The sequence below is a fragment of the Corythoichthys intestinalis genome, chromosome 21 (assembly GCF_030265065.1).
Source record: "Corythoichthys intestinalis isolate RoL2023-P3 chromosome 21, ASM3026506v1, whole genome shotgun sequence".
In the NCBI taxonomy this organism is placed as follows: domain Eukaryota; kingdom Metazoa; phylum Chordata; class Actinopteri; order Syngnathiformes; family Syngnathidae; genus Corythoichthys; species Corythoichthys intestinalis.
The window spans coordinates 29,607,686-29,622,777 of record NC_080415.1 but is presented as its reverse complement, the minus strand read 5'-3'; the positions used below and the strand labels follow the sequence as shown (position 1 = coordinate 29,622,777).

General features: G+C 36.1%; 2 protein-coding genes across 2 annotated transcripts in view; both read right to left on the bottom strand.

Moving 5' to 3' along the window:
- LOC130909638 (disintegrin and metalloproteinase domain-containing protein 12-like) overlaps positions 1-15,092 on the bottom strand; it is a 134,517-nt gene that overhangs the window by 110,774 nt on the left and 8,651 nt on the right. The window lies entirely within an intron of this gene.
- c21h10orf90 (chromosome 21 C10orf90 homolog) overlaps positions 4,304-15,092 on the bottom strand; it is a 33,939-nt gene continuing 23,150 nt past the window's right edge. The window contains exons 8-11 of the mRNA XM_057826359.1: positions 13,130-13,280; positions 12,366-12,414; positions 8,738-8,831; positions 4,304-4,411 (exon numbers count right to left, since the gene is read on the bottom strand). Coding sequence (XP_057682342.1) covers positions 4,373-4,411; positions 8,738-8,831; positions 12,366-12,414; positions 13,130-13,280 — 333 coding nt within the window. The 3' untranslated portion in view covers positions 4,304-4,372. The remainder of the gene's footprint in view (positions 4,412-8,737; positions 8,832-12,365; positions 12,415-13,129; positions 13,281-15,092) is intronic.

Here is a 15,092-nt window from a genome sequence, read left to right as displayed (position 1 = left end):
ATTTTCAACCAAAAAAAAAGTCGCTTTAATAATAAAAAAAAAATTTTGAATGCAAAAATAAATTTGAAACTCAAAAAACTATTAAAAAATGCATATGAAAGCAAATTTTCTTTGATTGATTTTTTTTTTTTTTTTTTATGTCAAGATTTTTTGTCTGAAGCAACTTTTTTGATTGAAGTACTGTAATGTTGATTTGTGTTCGGGCCACATTTTGGCTGGGACATTTTTGTCTTTATTATTCAATCAAAAAATAAGTTGCTTCAAAAAATATATATTTTCAAAAAGAAAAATCGCTTTAATCAAAAAAAGAAAAATTTCAATCATAGAAAAAGTTTTTGAATACGAAAACATATTTGAGACTGAAAAATTTGCATTTGAACACTTAATTTTTCATTTAAAATGTTGATTGAAGCAATCCTTTTTGTGTTTGGGCCATATTATGGGTAGGCCATTTGTGTCTAAATCATTCAATCCCCCCAAAAAGTTGCTTCAATAAAAAAAATATATTTTTTCAATCAAAGAAAAAAATCATTTGAAAAATAAAATTGCCTTCCCCTATTTTTTATTTTTTTTGAAAATTATATGCAAAGTAAATGACCGTCTAAGTTGCTAGTCACATGATCTGTTCGAAAAATAAATATGACTCATTATAAAACCCATTATAAAAATATATATTTTTTGTTCATTTTTGTTGCAGTTTTATTGCTTTACAACTATTATATATACAAGAAAGTCAATTACATGCAATGACACTTTTCGGCCACTAGGGCGGCGTGGCCCCTCCCTTAAAATCCGTTTATGGTCAAAATAAACCCGTTTTCAAGTGCGGTTATGCAAAAATTATGGGTAGTTTTTACATACTCAAACGTAAAAAGGGATAAATCTTGACCCCAAAAACAACATACTGCGAAGGTTTACTGTTTTCCAGCTAAGTTCAAGCAAAAATAGGTAACTTTTCAACCTTTATATAATATTTTCAAAACATTTGTGCATAGACTTCATTACCTAGGTTATGAAGTCTATGATTTGTGGTAATATGTCGACTGACAACTAGTTGGATGACACCTCTTTTATATCTCGAGGGGGTCTAAATCGCTTTCACCGACACTAATTTGAGTGACACTAACTCTGACTTTGAGAATGCAGCTAAGATGGCAGTGGAACAAATGAGACAAAAAGTTTTGTCTGAGGAGTAAGGGCGTAGGTTTGCATCGGGACGGTAGGGACATAACACTACCAACTTTTCAGGATGCTGAAATTGTCCCCACTAACTTTTAAGCAACCCTGTTTGCATTACATAAAAACTTCCGTTTATATAGGTAATTTAGATTGTCTTCCCATATGTTTGAAGGATAGAATAGACCCTACCATTATTCAGTGAATTATTTTCATTATGTTCAGATTTACATTAACCCCTTTTTCACTTGCTGAATGTGCCAGTCCATTTTTTCCCCCTCAAACGCACGTTTGATTGGCTGATGACCTGACCCCCCCCCCCCCCTCCACCTACATCTCCCCCCAAATACAATATGCTGGCTCTTCCGCCCCATTCGAAGACAAGGGATATTAAAAGTTTTTTCCCGCCAAATGCAGCCTCTGTAAGTAATGTAAAAAGATGGAGGTGGCAAACACGCCACTAATTTTGCTACTGAAAGTCTGACCTACATCAGAGTTAGCATAACATTAATCTGCGTGACTTTCTTGAACTTGAGGAGGAAACTGCTTTGAGAGAACTGTCCTCCTGTATGTTTTCTACTGTTAACATTAATTAAACTGTAAGAAATAGTGAACCAAGGTTCACCCCCCTTCTCCCCAGTTTTCATTTTTCTTTTATTTATGAGGTATTAAAGCAGCCCAAAGGAGCTTTAATTTTTTGTTGAGTTTGGCTGTGTTTGTGGAAAAAGGAGCAGTGTTTACCTGAAGGAAGGCTCCATTTTTATTTATTTTTGTTATTCCCTGACTAAATGTTTTTTTGTGTTATTTAATTTTTTTTAGACAGGCAATTATTTTTTTTGCATTTCTGGATTGTAAAGAGATGATTAACAAGTTTGTATTTCTTGAGTATGTTAATATAATTTGTTTTCGAATATTGCAATTTAAATTTGCAAATAAAATCCGACATTTATTCTGGAAGTTTTCAAAATGTGTCTTTAGTAGTTTTTGAAAACAAAGGTTTGAATTGAACGGTGTATCACCTGAACCAATACTTTTGCACTGCAAAACCCCCCCTTTTTAAAACTCGAAGAGAAAAAAAAACTTAAATTCCCTTGATTTCAGTGTAAATCTACTAGAAATAAGTGAAATTCAAGTCAATTTTACTCAGATTTCTAGAAATAAGAAAAATAGCTAGCTGAAAAAAAGCTTAACAGACTTATTTTGAGCAAAAAGTTTGTCTATTTAATCTTAAAAAAAAACTTTGAAATGTTCTTAATTGCAGAATAAATATTGTTCAAAACATTGTTTGAAAGCATTTTTTTTCTAGATTTATGTGAAAAATGACCAACCTTTAGATGTATGGGCTTAATAAAAACATATAGTAATATTAGGGCTGTCAAAATCATCGCGTTAACGGGCGGTAATGAATTTTTTTAAATGAATCACGTTAAAACATTTGACGCAATTAACGCACATGCCCCGCTCATATTAAAATGACAGCAGTGTAATGTCCGCTTGTTACTTGTTACCTGTTTTTTGTCGTTTGGCGCCCTCTGCTGGCGCTTGGGTCCAAATGATTTTATGGGTTTGGGGAGTGAGCATGGTGTAATGACATCAACAATGGCGAGCTACTAGTTTATTTGACTGAAAATTTTACAAATTTTAATAAAACGAAAACATTAAGAGGGGTTTTAATACAAAATTTCTATAACTTGTACTAACATTTATCTTTTAAGAACTACAAGTTTTTCTATCCATGGATCGCTTTAAGAGAATGTTAATAATGTTAATGGCATCTTGTTGATTTATTGTTATAATAAACAAATACAGTACTTATGTACAGTATGTTGAATGTATACATCCGTCTTGTGTCTTATCTTTTCATTCCAACAATAATTTACAGAAAAATATGGCATAATTCATAGATGGTTTGAATAGCGATTAATTACGATTAATTAATTTTTAAGCTGTAATTAACTCGATTAAAAATTTTAATCGTTTGACAGCCCTAAGTAATATTAATTATTAATTAAGTGGAATAATCTGAAGCATTCATATGTTAACTAGCCTTTAACACTCAAAACAAGATAGAAAATTATTTGACTAGATTTAAGAAAAATTATCAGATTAAGACGTTTTAAATTTGCAGTGTGAAAGTTAGTAGAAGTCAATAGATTTATTTTGCATTAACCATTTAGCCTATCAATTAATTAGGTTCATATTGGTGAGAAATGTAGCCCTGACCCCCCGTTCACCCAATCTGTTCGGTTTTATTAATATCCGGTCCCACCAAAAAAGTGTACATGCAGGTTATGGTGTTATATCGTCGCAACCAATATCGAGACCAAACCGATGCCCTTCGATTGAACACTCCAAATTGTCCTTCTGCCCTACGTTTGGCTGCCTATCCATTGCCCATAGTAGCTAGGATAGGCTACAGCACCCCTACGACCATCATTTCTGGATTTAAATCTGATTATTAATCAGTTTCAATCCATCTTTTTAATATATGTTGTGATAACTCCTACCACTAAGACTTGATGACATGATGGTTTGACCCAAATGGGTTGACCCTCTATGTCAAAATAAGAGCTAAACCATAGAGTTCAGTACTAATCTGACAGTTGTACATTTTGCTCAGAATTTAAAAATGACTAAAAAAAATGGAGTTGTGCTTTTAATTCGCACTAACATAGACACCCGCATATTCATGCCCTTCGGCTCAGCCGTGTAATAAATGGCCAGTGTGCGCTGGGACAAAGACGCCATTCAAGCCGGCTGCTCTTCATTCAAATGTGGCAACGAGGTCACATTCCGCCATCTTGCCGCCTCATAACTCGGGCACCGCCACCGCGGGACGGACGGTCGATTCACTTAATGAGCGGCACGCGGCGGTGCCACATGGCAGTGATGGCAGAGTTGAGTCGTCAGGTATCTGTATTTGAGTATAGTGGGGCCTGAAGTAGTTTGAATTGCCGTCCATCTTTTCTAGCCTTCTGAAAAATAAAAATCTCCATGTATTCTGTAATAATAAATGGCAATTGTGTATATTTTTGCAACAACTCAATTAACATTGTGCTGCTCCTTCTAGTGTTCTGGTTGATTTGAAATGATTTGATAACTTGTAGTGCAACAAATATAAAACGAACTTGTTTATTTATCATCCTTATCACAGATACAATAAATTACACATTTGAAAAAAGTTCATCGTTGTCATTCAGTTGCTGCTTCTGTGTAGAATCTGATCCAAAAGTTTCTAGGAAACACAAAAGAGAGCAATTTTACACACACAATGAAGCATAGTCCACAGTGGGGAGACAGGAAATCCAGGGCAAAGGGTCAAAATACATACTTTAATTAACAGTGACACTAAACAGACTCAAAATTATCCATCATGCCATAACTACAAGACTAGGAATACTGTTAAATGGAAAATAAATAAATAAAATAGAATAACATGGAGATTGGGACGTTTAAAAAATGTTGACAAACGTGTGGAAACACTGCTCTCTAGTGGAGACTGACAAGAATACTGATAAAAAACTGACAAATATTTAATACATAAATAAAACACTAACTTTAGAATATAAACGAACAATTAGCATAATTCAAAGTTTAGGAAACTAAGAATAAAAATATTTCAAATAAAACACCTTAGATAAATATATATAAATACCAATAACAAATTGTATAAAAAGTATAGAAATATTACAACTCACGCCAAATATTTCATAAAAAACATACATACAAAAAATATATATTAAAAACATATGTTAAGAAAGCAAATAAACTCAGGGGCGGAACTTAGGGGGGTGTTGGGGGTGCAATTGCCCCTGCGTCCGGGCCTCTTGCAGGTGTAAAGTGGCTATGGTTGGCCGAGGGAAGGGGCAAACAGAAAGGTAAGCTGAGCTGTAATATAGTGTTTAATTGTTAAAATATATGAAGTCCGAGTGACGACGTACCCGACTTTTTGGCTTTATGTCAATGGAGTCATTTTGTGTCCAGTCATTTTTTTTTTTGTCGCATATTGTACCTCACAGTATCTCATTTTTACTTTTTAGGCAAAATTTGTACAGTGATCCCTTGTTTTTCGCAGTTAATGGGGACCAGAACCCGCCGCAATAAGTGAAAAACCGTGAAGTAGGGTAACCCCCCCCCACCAAAAAAAAAAAAAAATTGTGTTCAATGTATTGATTCAGATTTAGCATTGGAAAGAGATAAATATAAGACATTTATGCACACAAACACACACACATATATATATATATATATATTAGGGGTGTCAAACGATTCAAATTTTTAATCGAGTTAATCACAGCTTAAAAATGTAATTAATCGCAATTCAAACCATCTATAAAATATGCCATATTTTTCTGTAAATTATTGTTGGAATGGAAAGATAAGACGGATATATACATTCAACATACGGTACATAAGTACTGTATTTCTTTATTACAACAATAAATCAACAAGATGGCATTACCATTATTAACATTCTGTTAAAGCGGTCCATGGATAGAAAGACTTGTAGTTCTTAAAAGATAAATAAAAATAATAAATAAAATATATAAATATATAAATAAATAAAATATATAAATATTTATAGAAAAAAAATAAAAGATAATAACTAGTACAAGTTATAGAAATGTTATATTAAAACCCCTCTTCATGTTTTCGTTTTAATAAAATTTGTAAAATTTTCAATCAAAAAATAAACTAGTAGCTCGCCATAGTTGATGTCAATAATTACACAACGCTCATGTGCTTAAACCCATAATAGCAGTCGCACCAAAGCGCCAGCAGAGGGCGGCAAAACTCCGAAAAACACAACAAGTACACTTTTCACTTTGCTGTCCTTTTAATATGTTTGAGCGGAGCATTTGTGCTTTAATTGCGTCAAATATTTTAACGGGATTAATTTTAAAAAATAATTACCGTTCGTTAACGCGTAAATTTTGACAGCCCTAACATATATATATATATATATATATATATATATATATATATATATATATATATGTTTTTAAGCACTTAAAAATGTAATAATTATGTTAACTTTAAACATGTTGCTGTCCCACCGAATTATTTTTAAACAAGAATAAAGTACTGTAGTAGAAAAAAAGCTTGGCTTTATTAAATGCTTCATTGAGTGAGTCCACTAAAACTGCTCCCTTGCACACAACGAGTTGTCACAGCAACTGTTTAACTCATTTGCTCCAAAAAACGTATAAATATGTTCTATTTTCAATAGGGCCGTCAAAATTATCGCGTTAACGAGCGGTAATTAATTTTTTAAATTAATCCCGTTAAAATATTTGACGCAATTAACGCACAAATGCCCCGCTCAAACAGATTAAAATGACAGTACAGTGAAAGGTGTACTTGTTGTGTTTTTCGGAGTTTTGCCGCTCTCTGCTGGCGCTTGGGTGCGACTGATTTTATAGGCTTCAGCACTCATGAGCATTGTGTAAGTAATTATTGACATCAACAATGGCGGGCTACTAGTTTATTTTTTGATTGAAAATTTTACTAATTTTATTAAAACGAAAACATGAAGAGGGGTTTTGATATAAAATTTCTATAAGTTGTACTAAAATTTATCTGTTAAGAACTACAAGTCTTTCTATCCATGGATCGCTTTAACAGAATGTTATTGGCATCTTGTTGATTTATTGTTATAATAAACAAATACAGTACTTACAGTGGGGAGAACAAGTATTTGATACACTGACAATGGGAAAACCCATTGGCAGAGTATCAAATACTTGTTCTCCCCACTGTATGTACAGTATGTAATGTAATGTATATATCCGTCTTGTGTCTTATCTTTCCATTCCAACAATAATTTACAGAAAAATATGGCATATTTTACAGATGAGATTAATTACGATTAATTAATTTTAAAGCTGTAATTAACTCGATTAAAAATTTTAATCGTTTGACACCCCTAATTTTTAATTGTTTCAGTCTCACGTTTTTTTTTCACAAGAGCCATCTCTGGGTTCTGATTCAACTTAGCTCCAAAGTACGACGCTGAAAATCCATTTTAAAGCAATAAAACTGGCCACTGGAGGGCAGTAGCGCATTTGGTAAAACTCGATTCAACGGAACGAACAGCTTGGCTACGCGGCCTGGGCGCCGGCGGAAGACAACCGAATGGACGTCCAGGATGCCAGGCGGCCGACGACCGAGCAGTACAACCGGGAGGATGCCCGGGATGCCAGGCGCTGGACGACAGAGCAGAACGACCGGGACCAAATAACAATAAAATAACAATAAATTGTTACTTTGCTATCAAAAGCTCTATTTGTCACGTTGTTTATGTTATTTTGTAAAAGGAAAACATTATTCAGATGTTTGGGATGTAACTAAAGCAAAAAATAGCTGTGTTAAAGTCAAAGTTATGTTTGAAATGTATGCTTTCACAAAAAGCTCAATTTGCTCAAACCAAGCTATTTTCTAATGCTGATTTCTAAAGAATGGATATGATATGATAGGAACTAACTTTTTTTTTCCTGCTGAAGGAAGAGAGTCTAATCTTTCTTTTGGTGGGTTCCATGGTTATATAGCAATAGAACAGAATTTTCTGTGGGCCTTGCAAAATCAGTCAAAATCCAGTAAAACGGCCAGGAGCGAATGGGGTTGCACCGGTGAAAACGGCTGGGAGTGAATTAGTTAACAAGTTAAACGATGATTGACACATGCGGCGCTTTGAAGTCCGCAACTCTGGCAAGCTCAAACCCAAACATTTGTCAACATCGTTAACTTTAATGAGCAACTCCAATGCACGGGCTGAGGAACAAAGAGCAGGGAGAGGGAGGGAGCGAGAGTGAGACTACACGATCGGCTCATTTTTATTTTTTGTTGTTGAAATAAATCTGCGATTGACTGAGTGCGCAAAGTCACTGTATTTGATTACGATGTTGACTTTTATTTTCTGATTCATGCTTTTATTTTGGCGCAGGAAGCGTAGAGCAGGTAGCACTTCCGCGTAAGAGCGCATGTACACGCGAAGAAGAACGTATGTGCGCACGAAGAGGAGTGCACGCGCACACAAGAGGAAGAGCGCATTTGCTCCCACGAAGAAGTTGCGAAGCTGAGTGAGAGCGAGAGGGGAAAGATTACAGTTTAGCTCGCTGGTAGCTAGGATTTAGCTCCAACGTCTTGGTGATGGCAGTACAAGGACGTATAATACATGTTTTTGGATAGTTATTTTGCGATTTAGGCGCTATTTAGGGGTCCTTAAAGGGTTAATTCGATTTACGCGGAAATTTGGGTCTCGTAGGAACGGAACTCGTTTGTAACCGGGGGACTATTTATACCACTGCCAGCCCCCGCCCACCCCATTTATGCTCATCGCACCTGGGCCCTGATCACATTTGTTCCGCCGCTGATATTTGACACATATATAGAACAACACAGAGCACCAGACAATAGTTTCATTGGTGGATAACAAAATAAAAATTAACATCCAATAAGAAATTTAGTTGCCAAACACACTAATAAGAGGAAAAATAAACAAATATAATCATACGCAACATTGGACATTAATATTACTCATTCGATGGAAATATTTGGGTACCTTTTTGAAGAGCTCCACTCGCTGTCTATTGCTCAAACAGGCCTCCTTCTTCTTCTTCTCTTCATCCTTTCGCCTCTTCGCTTCTGTTTGCGGCCTGTCACAAGAAAATGATAAAAAGTCAGCATTTTGCAACATTTACCTTCATATGAATGAAAACAAATTACATTGTGTTTCGCTCCCATATAAAAAAAAAAACAAGCCATTGAACAAATCTGCCTAAAAATAAATGGAGAAAACATTGAAAGAGTCGGCTCTACAAAATTCCTGGGGGTCCATATTGACGAGTACCTTAATTTTAAAAACATATTGATGAGCTCACAAATAAACTGTCGAAATATGCTGCTCTGTTCTCTAAACTGCAACATTATATCCCACTCTCTGCACTTCTCATTCTGTATAAATCTTTATTCAAACCACATTTAGAATACTGTAATATCATATGGCGCAGCAAATTTCCAAATTATCAACAACAACAAAAAATTTCAAAAAAAAAAAAAAATGCTTGAAACACTACAGAAAAAAATTATTCGTGCCCTAACATGGTCTGAGTTCAATGCTCCGACTGAATTTTTCACCGCCACCACTTTCGGAGGCTAAAAGAACACAACTCCTTTCAAAATGCTTGCGTTGTGTATCAGATCATCCATAAACTAAACCATAAATTAAGTGATCTCTTCCCAATCTGTACTCTTCAGCACACATACAGTAGGGCAAATAAGTATTTAGTCAACCACTAAATGTGCAAGTTCTCCCACTTAAAAATGTTAGAGAGGCCTGTAATTGTCAACATGGGTAAACCTCAACCATGAGAGACATAATGTGGATTAAAAAAAAAAAACAGAAAATGACATTGTTTGATTTTTAAAGAATTTATTTGCAAATCATGGTGGAAAATAAGTATTTGGTCTATGCCAAAAGTTCATCTCAATACATTGTTATGTACCCTTTGTTGGCAATAACGGAGGCCAAAGGTTTTCTGTAACTCTTCACAAGCTTTTCACACACTGTTGCTGGTATTTTGGCCCATTCCTCCATGCAGATCTCCTCTAGAGCAATGATGTTTTGGGGCTGTCGTTGGGCAACACGGACTTTCAACTCCCTCCACAGATTTTCTATAGGGTTGAGATCTGGAGACTGGCTAGGCCACTCCAGGACCTTGAAATGCTTCTTATGAAGCCACTCCTTTGTTGCCCTGGCTGTGTGTTTGGGATCATTGTCATGCTGAAAGACCCAGCCATGCTTCATCTTCAATGCCCTTGCTGATGGAAGGAGGTTTTCACGCAAAATCTTTCAATACCTGGCCCCATTTATCCTTTCTTTTACCCAGATTGGGCGTCCAGGTCCCTTTGCAGTAAAACAGCCATAAAGCATGAGGTTTCCACCCCCTTGCTTCACAGTGGATATGGTGTTTCTTTGGATGCATTCTTTCTCCTCCAAGCACAGGAAGCGTTTCCACCAAAAAGTTAAATTTTTGGTTTCATCTGACAATATGACATTCTCCCAGTCCTCTTCTGGATCATCCAAATGCTCTCTAGCAAACTTAAGATGGGCCTGGACGTATACTGACTTAAGCAGAGGGACACGTCTAGTGCTGCAGGATTTCAGTCCTTGGTGGGGTAGTGTATTACTGATAGTAGCCTTTGTTACTTTGGTCCCAGCTCTCTGCAGGTCATTCACGACGTCGCCCCATGTGGTTCTGGGAATTTTGGTCACTGTTCTTGTAATCATTTTGACCCCACAGGGTGAGATCTTACATGGAACTCAAGAGCGAGGGAGATTATCAGTGGTCTTGTATATTTTCCAATTTCTAATAATTGCTCCCGCAGTTCATTACTTCACACCAAGCTGCTGACCAATTCCAGATTCAGTCTTCCCAGCCAGGTGCAGTCTACAATTTTGTTTCACGTATCCTTTGACAGCTCTTTGGTCTTGGCCATAGTGGGGTTTGGAGTGTGAGTGTTTGAAGTTGTAGACAGGTGTCTTTTATACTGAGAATTAGTTCAAACACGTGCCATTAATACATGTAATGAGTAGAGAGGACAGAGGAGCCTCTTAAAGAAGTTACAGCTCTATGAGAACCAGAAATTTTGCTTGTTTGTAGGTGACCAAATACTTGTTTTCCACCATAATTTGCAAATAAATTCTTTAAAAATTGGACAAAGTGATTTTCTGGATTTTTTTTTTTTCTCATTCTGTCCCTTATCTTTTTAAGTGGGAGAATTTGCACAATTGGTGGCTGACTAAACACTTTTTTACCCCACTGTATACTGCCAGAAGAAAAAAAAATTGAAATCACTGGGGAACAAAAAAGGCGAAAATGTACAAGCTTTGGCATAGTGTGCCTTCCACCCTGCAGATCTCTTGCACACCCCCATACTGGATGTAACCCCACACCAAGATTTTGCCACCATCAAACTTCACTGTTTTGTGGCAAAAGGTCTATTATTGTGGCAAAAGGTGGATTTTTCAGATGAACCTTCCACTGAATTACACCACAGTTGCCGCAAATATTGCAGGAGACCTACTGGAGCCGATGGATCCGAGATTCACTCAGAAAACAGTGAAGTTTGGTGGTGGCAAAATCATGGTCGGGGTTTACATCCAGTATGGGGGTGTGCGAGAGATCTGCAGGGTGGAAGGCAGCATAAATAGTCTGAAATACCAACATATTTTAGCTGCCTCTTACATTCCATAAAAAGTGACAAATTCTGCAGCAAGATGGTGCTCCATCGCATACTTCAATCTCTACCTCAAAGTTCCTCAAGGCAAAGAAGATCAAGATCCTCTAGGACTGGCCAGTCCAGTCACCAGACATGAACAGGATGCAAGAGCAAGCATGGAAGACGAAACCCAAGAATGTTGATGAACACTGGGAGGCATGCAAGACTGCTTTCTTTGATGTTCCTGATGCCGTCATAAATAAATTGTATGAATCCTTGCCGTAGCCCATGGAAGTCATACAAAATATTAAATTTGGATCTCACAGCACCACTACTTAATTAGCCTATGTTATGTAACATATTTTAGTATTTGAAGTACATTTTTTTTTTCAATTTTCACACTACTTTCTGTAGGCGACAAAACTTTTGTCTTGCCAAAATTTGACCTTTATGTCTTCGATAAATGATAAATCTTTTTTCAGTGAAACAAATATATTTTGGTACATTCAACATCAGGAGGGTCTTAGCTTTCTTATGAACCATTTCTGAAACCAAATAAATAATCAAAAGTCAGGTTATTCGCAATTGTTTCTACAAAATGGATAAGCGACAAGACTTTTGCCAGGGACTATACTTAAAATGTTACACTCCATCTCCATTTTTAAGAAAAAACTCAAAACTCATCTTCCAGCAATGTATGTTTAACATGCTGATTCTTTGAATATAATTACTAAGGTATCTCATATCAAATCCAATGTAACCAGAATGTCGAAATTTTCTATAGTTAATTGTATGTGTATGCTGTCCAACTGGGTCCCTACTAAAAGTTTTAAATAGCTTCTTTGGAGTGTCCTTTTCGCGCATCTTAATAGAAGAACTGTTTGTATATGACCATGTATTTTGTGTACCTTGAGTGATCTGTGACTAAAAAAACTTGAGAAAAAAAAAAGGAACGTCAAATTACTCACCGATTTGATTTGAGCTCCTTGGCTCCCTCTCTGGATTTGGACAAATTATCTACAAAACACACACACACAAAAAAAAACAGTATGTTTGAGCATATTCAGTATTTAACTGTTAGGATGTTAACAGTTACTATAAATGTTAAATTCGATGGAACAATTTAACACTACTGTTGTAGTATTCCACAATGGCCACAAGATAGCAGTAAGCAAACCTTTTTTTTTACTTCATTGAAAATGCAGTCAAGCATTTTCAATTAATGTTTTTGACTTTTCTTGTCTAAAATATTTAACATATATAAAAAATAGTTAAGCTTTTCATAATGAAAGTAAACCAAATAAAGCTGTGTATTTTCCAGCTGCATGGCATAATAACGAATTCCTGAGTAATAGGATGTCCAAAAATGCAGATTTTTTTGGGGGGGTATTCCCTTTATAGCAGCTCAGTTGGTTTATTTTCTCATCCAATACAGATTAAAACTGTTGATTATCCATTCCAATTTTAAAAAATGGAGTATATTCCGGCTACATGACACATTAAGGAGTTATTAAGTCGTATAATGTCCAAAAATGTTGCTTTTTAATATAAAGCACAGCTTATGATTTAAAACTTTTCACCCTAGTCGGTTCAACACTAATGAATTTCAATAAAAAGACACAAAATACTTAATGTTTCCTGCTGAGAATTAATGAGTTACTAAGTATGGTGTCCATAAATGTTGATTTTTAATTACAAGCAAAGTTTATGAGTGAATATTTTGTAATATTACGATTGACGGAGCGGGCCTGTTGTTGAGATGCTCTTTTGCTTTGCGGGCCTTCTCTGGAGCGCTCCCTCCTCTCCTGGGCCCTCCTTTCCATCTTCTGCACGCGCTCCTGGGAGCGAGCGATGAAGCGTGGTCGGGACTTCCGAAGCGCTTCCTGTAGAGATCAAAATGATCTTGGAGAGTGAATGCCCTTCCAGTCAAAAGGGATTGGGCGTCTATAACTGTCAATGGCAGCAAAAAAGTGAGAAAGTGCAACAGCAACACATAATTGTATGGGATGTTTTTCTCTGCTGGTGAATAAACTCAAATCACATCCTCTTGATTTAGGGTCACTTCCTATCGAGGTTGGGCCAATTCCAGGCCAATTCCTGTTGATTTCGGCTTTTCAATTATTTTGTTCGACTTACCGTAATTTTCGCAGTAAAAGGCACACTGACTATAAGCCACCACCCACCAAATTTGGCACGAAAACAGCATTTGTTCATAGATAAGCCTCATTGGACGATAAGCTACAGCTGTCCTCACTGTATTATGGGATATTAACACCCAAATATATTAATCGGTGACACTTAATTTGACATAAGCATCATACGACTGTCATAAAACCAAATGAACCACCATGAAGCTTTGAACCAATGGGTGCAAGGCTTCATTGCTTCAAGAAGCTTCATTTGGTCATCACTGCTCCCTTGGGGGAGACAGTCAACCTCTGCTGCCACCTGTTGTCAGCACTGTTGTTATCCAACATGCCTCCTAGCATGCATTGCAGCGCTACAGATGTAAATAACAATCAAAATTCATGTTCTGTGCTAATTATATCTTTATTTACGGATCCAGTTGTTTCAATAATTGCTAGTTATGGAATTTAGTAACACTTTATTTGACGGTGGTGCCATAAGGCTGTCATTAGACAACCATAATTATGACATGACACTGTCAAGAGCATTAATGAATACTTATAATAGATGTCATTTAGTGTTATCCGGCAAATTATCTTACTTTTGAATGGATGTAAAAGATCCAAGCTGGACATAAATTGAGTTAGTGACAAGATTTGCCTGATGACACTTAATGACATCTGTCATAGGTATTCAGTAATGCCCATGATAGTGTCTTGTCATAATTATGACGGTCGTATGACAGTCTTATGACGCCGCTGTCAAATATAGTGTTACCTACAAATAAGCCACACTGGACTGAAAGCCACAGAATTCATAATGAAGGAAAAAAGTAGCGGTTTATAGTCCGAAAATTACAGTAATTTAAATGTTTACACAGTGCTGTTGAATTATACTCCACTACGAGGCGCTCTACAGGTAGGAAATGAGCCCTTGTAATTTCCTTTAGATGCTACAAGATGGCGGCAAAACACATTTAAAGGCCTGACTGTCTCACACGTTTCCCCTCACTTTGAGTTGAGAGAACTCATTAAATAATCATCAATGTGTATCTATTTAATCTGAAATACTTCCTGTTTTCATTCTTCTTCTTCTTCTGTCAAATTAACAGGGTCAAATAAATATTGTGTTACTATGGAGTGATTGACAATAATTTAGACAAGTATTTTTAATAGGGGGCCATTTGTGTCCCCAGTATAAATTAAACTGTATATTCACTAAGGTTGGACAAATCCTCAAATTATTTTTTATGTATACAGTGGTACCTCTACTTACGAAATTAATTGGTTCTAGAAGTAGTTTCGTAACTTGAAAATTCTGTAAGTAGAGATGTTTTCTATGTAAACGCCCTAATCCGAGACATAAATCTATTACAATGCATCAAATTGCATCAAAACATGGAAGAAATACATGTTACAATTAGATTAGTGCACAATAAACATAAAATCAGAGTTGTGCATAATGTGAAAAAACAAGAATGTCGGAACACGAGGGACGAATGAAGAGAATGCTGGGATACACACATAAACATACAGCAGAGGTCCCTCTTCGCCAATTGGATGCCAGGA